At 56.8% G+C, this 7614-nt stretch overlaps 1 protein-coding gene across 1 annotated transcript in view; it reads left to right on the top strand.

The window, feature by feature from the left end:
• Positions 1 to 2615: 2615 nt before the first annotated feature.
• LOC138774912 (voltage-dependent L-type calcium channel subunit alpha-1S-like) overlaps positions 2616 to 7614 on the top strand; it is a gene marked incomplete at both ends in the record, with an annotated part of 37695 nt that continues 32696 nt past the window's right edge. The window contains one exon of the mRNA XM_069955722.1: positions 2616 to 2703. Coding sequence (XP_069811823.1) covers positions 2616 to 2703 — 88 coding nt within the window. The remainder of the gene's footprint in view (positions 2704 to 7614) is intronic.

Consider the following 7614-nt stretch of genomic DNA (forward strand, 5'->3'; position numbering starts at 1 on the left):
AATAATAACTTCTATCCCCCACAGTGTAATAATAACTTCTCCCCACCCCGGTGTAATAATAACTTCTATCCCCCCCAGTGTAATAATAACTTCTCCCCACCCCGGTGTAATAATAACTTCTCCCCATCCCGGTGTAATAATAACTTCTATCCCCCCAGTGTAATAATAACTTCTCCCCATCCCGGTGTAATAATAACTTCTATCCCCCACAGTGTAATAATAACTTTTATCCCCCACAGTGTAATAATAACTTCTATCCCCCCAGTGTAATAATAACTTCTATCCCCCCCAGTGTAATAATAACTTCCATCCCCCCAGTGTAATAATAACTTCTATCCCCCCAGTGTAATAATAACTTCTCCCCATCCCGGTGTAATAATAACTTCTCCCCATCCCGGTGTAATAATAACTTCTCCCCATCCCGGTGTAATAATAACTTCTATCCCCACAGTGTAATAATAACTTTTATCCCCCACAGTGTAATAATAACTTCTATCCCCCCAGTGTAATAATAACTTCTATCCCCCCCAGTGTAATAATAACTTCTATCCCCCACAGTGTAATAATAACTTCTATCCCCCAGTGTAATAATAACTTCTCCCCATCCCGGTGTAATAATAACTTCTATCCCCCACAGTGTAATAATAACTTTTATCCCCCACAGTGTAATAATAACTTCTATCCCCCCAGTGTAATAATAACTTCTATCCCCCACAGTGTAATAATAACTTCTATCCCCCCAGTGTAATAATAACTTCTATCCCCCCAGTGTAATAATAACTTCTATCCCCCCAGTGTAATAATAACTTCTATCCCCCCAGTGTAATAATAACTTCTATCCCCCCAGTGTAATAATAACTTCTATCCCACCTGGTGTAATAATAACTTCTATCCCCCCAAGTGTAATAATAACTTCTATCCCCACAGTGTAATAATAACTTTTATCCCCCCAGCGTAATAATAACTTCTCCCCATCCCGGTGTAATAATAACTTCTATCCCCCCCCCCTCGGTGTAATGGTAACCTCTATTCCCCCCCCCCCCCCTTCCCCCCGGCGTAATCGTAACTTCCATTCCCCCCCGGTGTAATAGTAACTTCTACACCCCCCCAGTATATTAACAACTTCTATCATACACCTCCCCCCCCCCCGTATAATAATAACTTCTATCCCACCCGGTGTAATAATAACTTCTATCCCCCCCAGTGTAATAATAACTTCTATCCCCCCCCAGTGTAATAATAACTTCTATCCCCCACAGTGTAATAATAACTTCTATCCCCCCCAGTGTAATAATAACTTCTATCCCCCACAGTGTAATAATAACTTCTATCCCCCCAGTGTAATAATAACTTCTATCCCCCCCCAGTGTAATAATAACTTCTATCCCCCACAGTGTAATAATAACTTCTATCCCCCCCAGTGTAATAATAACTTCTATCCCCCCCAGTGTAATAATAACTTCTATCCCACCAGTGTAATAATAACTTCTATCCCCCCCAGTGTAATAATAACTTCTATCCCACCAGTGTAATAATAACTTCTATCCCCCCCAGTGTAATAATAACTTCTATCCCCCCCAGTGTAATAATAACTTCTATCCCCCCCCAGTGTAATAATAACTTCTATCCCCCCCAAGTGTAATAATAACTTCTATCCCCCCCAGTGTAATAATAACTTCTATCCCCCACAGTGTAATAATAACTTCTCCCCACCCCGGTGTAATAATAACTTCTCCCCACCCCGGTGTAATAATAACTTCTATCCCCCCCAGTGTAATAATAACTTCTATCCCCCACAGTGTAATAATAACTTCTATCCCCCACAGTGTAATAATAACTTCTCCCCACCCCGGTGTAATAATAACTTCTATCCCCACAGTGTAATAATAACTTCTATCCCCCCAGTGTAATAATAACTTCTATCCCCCCCCCAGTGTAATAATAACTACTATCCCCCCAGTGTAATAATAACTTCTATCCCCCCAGTGTAATAATAACTTCTATCCCCCCAGTGTAATAATAACTTCTCCCCATCCCGGTGTAATAATAACTTCTATCCCCACAGTGTAATAATAACTTCTATCCCCCCCCCAGTGTAATAATAACTTCTATCCCCCACAGTGTAATAATAACTTCTATCCCCCACAGTGTAATAATAACTTCTATCCCCCCCAGTGTAATAATAACTACTATCCCCACAGTGTAATAATAACTTCTATCCCCCCCCCAGTGTAATAATAACTTCTATCCCCCACAGTGTAATAATAACTTCTATCCCCCTCCTTTGTGTAATAATAACTTCTATCCCCCACAGTGTAATAATAACTTCTATCCCCCACAGTGTAATAATAACTTCTATCCCCCTCCTTTGTGTAATAATAATTTCTACCCCCCCCCCCCCCCCTATGCAGTGTCTTTATTAATATAGTAGTGATTCGTAGAAAATTTACCAAAATTCTAAACAAGCGTCCTGTATACTTGCATACTTACCTGACTGATGGTCCTGTGCTGCACAGGGGAGGAGTGACGGCCGTTACTCAGTTACATCGTTTAACACTTGAACATGTTGAGAAGAATAGTAATAAGATGTTGTACTGCTCCTCCCTTCTCCTCAGGTCCAGTGCTATCTCTGTAGTGAAGATCCTCAGGGTACTCCGAGTCTTACGTCCTCTACGAGCCATTAATCGCGCCAAAGGTCTAAAGGTAAACAGAATACTGTCCTGTGTATAGCAATGAACCCGTCCTGTATAATCCCTACCTGCACCTCCATTTCTGTGGCCGGTCCTCGGACGGCACAGGGGCTGTTAAACCCACCACAACTGCTGGGACCCGAGTCGCCCTCCGATCCTGGCAGTTAACCCTTTAGATGCTGTGTTGGGTGCAAACTATTCTCCAGCGGGTGTGCAAAGCGATTGCAGCATCACAATGTCGACTGTCACAACCTGCAGTGTCATAGGAGGCGATCAGCGATCAGACGCTGCCCTAAGGCAGATCAGCAATGTATTATGTCATCAGTCAGATGGGGAACTCCCCCATGGTGGGCAGGAAAAGAGGAAAAGGGTCCAAAAATCTAATTAAAAAGAAGATTAAAAAAAGAATAAAAATGAAATAAAGTGATAATTAAAATGAAATAGACAAAATATCTCCCAATGCAAATAAAAAATGTAGAAATAAAGCACTTATTGTGGAGCCCGGCACTGTCAGCATAGCAGCCCCCCCCCCAGCACTGTCAGCATAGCAGCCCCCCCCCCAGCACTGTCAGCATAGCAGCCCCCCCCCAGCACTGTCAGCATAGCAGCCCCCCCCCAGCACTGTCAGCATAGCAGCCCCCCCCCCAGCACTGTCAGCATAGCAGCCCCCCCCCCCGGCACTGTCAGCATAGCAGCCCCCCCCCAGCACTGTCAGCATAGCAGCAGCCCCCCCCAGCACTGTCAGCATAGCAGCCCCCCCCCCCGGCTCTGTCAGCATAGCAGCCCCCCCCAACACTGTCAGCATAGCAGCAGCCCCCCCCAGCACTGTCAGCATAGCAGCAGCCCCCCCCCCCAGCACTGTCAGCATAGCAGCCCCCCCCCCCCAGCACTGTCAGCATAGCAGCAGCCCCCCCCCAGCACTGTCAGCATAGCACCCCCCCCCAGCACTGTCAGCATAGCAGCCCCCCCCCAGCACTGTCAGCATAGCAGCCCCCCCCAGCACTGTCAGCATAGCAGCAGCCCCCCCCCAGCACTGTCAGCATAGCACCCCCCCCCAGCACTGTCAGCATAGCAGCCCCCCCCCAGCACTGTCAGCATAGCAGCCCCCCCCAGCACTGTCAGCATAGCAGCAGCCCCCCCAGCACTGTCAGCATAGCAGCCCCCCCCAGCACTGTCACCATAGCAGCCCCCCCCCCAGCACTGTCAGCATAGCATCCCCCCCAGCACTGTCAGCATAGCAGCAGCCCCCCCCAGCACTGTCACCATAGCAGCCCCCCCCCCCAGCACTGTCAGCATAGCATCCCCCCCAGCACTGTCAGCATAGCAGCAGCCCCCCCCCAGCACTGTCACCATAGCAGCCCCCCCCCCAGCACTGTCAGCATAGCAGCAGCCCCCCCAGCACTGTCAGCATAGCAGCCCCCCCCAACTCTGTCAGCATAGCAGCCCCCCCCCAGCACTGTCAGCATAGCAGCCCCCCCCCAGCACTGTCAGCATAGCAGGCCCCCCCCCAGCACTGTCAGCATAGCAGCAGCCCCCCCAGCACTGTCAGCATAGCAGCAGCCCCCCCCCCCGCACTGTCATCATAGCAGCCCCCCCCCCAGCACTGTCAGCATAGCAGCCCCCCCCCCAGCACTGTCAGCATAGCAGCCCCCCCCCAGCACTGTCAGCATAGCAGCCCCCCCCAGCACTGTCAGCATAGCAGCCCCCCCCCCCCCCCCCGGCACTGTCAGCATAGCAGCCCCCCCCCCGGCACTGTCAGAATAGCACCACCCCCCCCCAGCACTGTCAGCATAGCAGCCCCCCCCCCCCAGCACTGTCAGCATAGCAGCATCCCCCCCCCAGCACTGTCAGCATAGCAGCAGCCCCCCCCCCAGCACTGTCAGCATAGCAGCAGCCCCCCCCCAGCTCTGTCAGCATAGCAGCCCCCCCCCCCGGCAACTGTCAGCATAGCAGCCCCCCCCCAGCACTGTCAGCATAGCAGCAGCCCCCCCCCCCAGCACTGTCAGCATAGCAGCAGCCCCCCCCCCAGCACTGTCAGCATAGCAGCAGCCCCCCAGCACTGTCAGCATAGCAGCCCCCCCCCAGCTCTGTCAGCATAGCAGCCCCCCCCCGGCACTGTCAGCATAGCAGCCCCCCCCCAAGCACTGTCAGCATAGCAGCAGCCCCCCCAGCACTGTCAGCATAGCAGCAGCCCCCCCCCAGCACTGTCAGCATAGCAGCAGCCCCCCCCAGCACTGTCAGCATAGCAGCCCCCCCCAGCACTGTCAGCATAGCAGCAGCCCCCCCCCAGCACTGTCAGCATAGCAGCAGCCGCCCCCCCAGCACTGTCAGCATAGCACCCCCCCCCCCCCAGCACTGTCAGCATAGCAGCCCCCCCCCCCCGCACTGTCGCATAGCAGCCCCCCCCCAGCACTGTCAGCATAGCAGCCCCCCCCCCCGGCACTGTCAGCATAGCAGCCCCCCCCCCAGCACTGTCAGCATAGCAGCCCCCCCCAGCACTGTCAGCATAGCAGCAGCCCCCCCCAGCACTGTCAGCATAGCAGCCCCCCCCAACTCTGTCAGCATAGCAGCAGCCCCCCCCAACTCTGTCAGCATAGCAAGCCCCCCCCCCAGCACTGTCAGCATAGCAGCCCCCCCCCCCAGCACTGTCAGCATAGCAGCCCCCCCCCCAACTCTGTCAGCATAGCAGCCCCCCCAGCACTGTCAGCATAGCAGCCCCCCCCCAACTCTGTCAGCATAGCAGCCCCCCCCCAGCACTGTCAGCATAGCAGCAGCCCCCCCCCAGCACTGTCAGCATAGCAGCAGCCCCCCCCCAGCACTGTCAGCATAGCAGCCCCCCCAGCACTGTCAGCATAGCAGCAGCCCCCCCCAGCACTGTCAGCATAGCAGCAGCCCCCCCCCAGCACTGTCAGCATAGCAGCCCCCCCCAGCACTGTCAGCATAGCAGCAGCCCCCCCCCAGCACTGTCAGCATAGCAGCAGCCCCCCCCCAGCACTGTCAGCATAGCAGCAGCCCCCCCCCAGCACTGTCAGCATAGCAGCAGCCCCCCCCCAGCACTGTCAGCATAGCAGCCCCCCCCCAGCACTGTCAGCATAGCAGCAGCCCCCCCCCCAGCACTGTCAGCATAGCAGCCCCCCCCCAGCGCTGTCAGCATAGCAGCCCCCCCCAGCACTGTCAGCATAGCAGCCCCCCCCAGCACTGTCAGCATAGCAGCAGCCCCCCCCAGCACTGTCAGCATAGCAGCCCCCCCCAGCACTGTCAGCATAGCAGCCCCCCCAGCACTGTCAGCATAGCAGCCCCCCCCAGCACTGTCAACATAGCAGCCACCCCCCCCAGCACTGTCAGCATAGCAGCCCCACCCAGCACTGTCAGCATAGCAGCAGCCCCCCCCAGCACTGTCAGCATAGCAGCAGCCCCCCCCAGCACTGTCAGCATAGCAGCCCCCCCCAGCACTGTCAGCCTGTCAGCATAGCAGCAGCCCCCCCCCAGCACTGTCAGCATAGCAGCCCCCCCCCAGCACTGTCAGCATAGCAGCAGCCCCCCCCAGCACTGTCCAGCATAGCAGCAGCCCCCCCCCAGCACTGTCAGCATAGCAGCAGCCCCCCCCCAGCACTGTCAGCATAGCAGCAGCCCCCCCCCCAGCACTGTCAGCATAGCAGCAGCCCCCCCCCCAGCACTGTCAGCATAGCAGCAGCCCCCCCCCCCCAGCACTGTCAGCATAGCAGCCCCCCCCAGCACTGTCAGCATAGCACCCCCCCCCCCAGCACTGTCAGCATAGCAGCAGCCCCCCCCCGGCACTGTCAGCATAGCAGCCCCCCCCCCCCCAGCATGTCAGCATAGCACAGCCCCCCCCAGCACTGTCAGCATAGCAGCCCCCCCCCCAGCACCTGTCAGCATAGCAGCCCCCCCCCCCAGCTCTGTCAGCATAGCAGCCACCCCCCCCAGTTTCTTTGCAGCCCCCCCCAGCACTGTCAGCATAAGCAGCCCCCCCCAGCTACTGTCAGCATAGCAGCCCCCCAGCACTGTCAGTATAGCAACCCCCCCCCCAGCTCTGTCAGCATAGCAGCCACCCCCCCCAAGCACTGTCAGCATAGCAGCCCCCCGCCCAGCTCTGTCAGTATAGCACCCCCCCCCAGCTCTGTCAGCATAGCAGCCCCCCCCCAGTTCTGTCAGCATAGCAGCGCCCCCCCCCCAGCACTGTCAGCATAGCTGCCCCCCCCCAGCACTGTCAGCATAGCAGCAGCCCCCCCCAGCACTGTCAGCATAGCAGCCCCCCCCAGCACTGTCAGCATAGCAGCCCCCCCCAGCACTGTCAGTATAGCAGCAGCCCCCCCCGCACTGTCAGCATAGCAGCCCCCCCCCAGCACTGTCAGCATAGCAGCAGCCCCCCCCAGCCTGTCAGCATAGCAGCAGCCCCCCCCCCAGCACTGTCAGCATAGCAAGCCCCCCCCCCAGCACTGTCAGCATAGCAGCAGCCCCCCCCCCCCGGCACTGTCAGCATAGCAGCAGCCCCCCCCCAGCACTGTCAGCATAGCAGCCCCCCCCCCAGCACTGTCAGTAATAGCAGCCCCCCCCCAGCACTGTCAGCATAGCAGCCCCCCCCCCCCCAGGCACTGTCAGCATAGCAGCAGCCCCCCCCCCAGCACTGTCAGCATAGCAGCCCCCCCCCCCAGCACTGTCAGTATAGCAGCCCCCCCCCCAGCACTGTCAGCATAGCAGCCCCCCCCCCCCCCGGCACTGTCAGCATAGCAGCCCCCCCCCAGCACTGTCAGCATAGCAGCCCCCCCCCAGCACTGTCAGTATAGCAGCCCCCCCCCCAGCTCTGTCAGCATAGCAGCAGCCCCCCCCCAGCACTGTCAGCATAGCAGCAGCCCCCCCCCCAGCACTGTCAAGCATAGCAGCCCCCCCCCAGCACTGTCAGCAT

Source organism: Dendropsophus ebraccatus, unplaced genomic scaffold (assembly GCF_027789765.1).
Source record: "Dendropsophus ebraccatus isolate aDenEbr1 unplaced genomic scaffold, aDenEbr1.pat pat_scaffold_1141_ctg1, whole genome shotgun sequence".
In the NCBI taxonomy this organism is placed as follows: domain Eukaryota; kingdom Metazoa; phylum Chordata; class Amphibia; order Anura; family Hylidae; genus Dendropsophus; species Dendropsophus ebraccatus.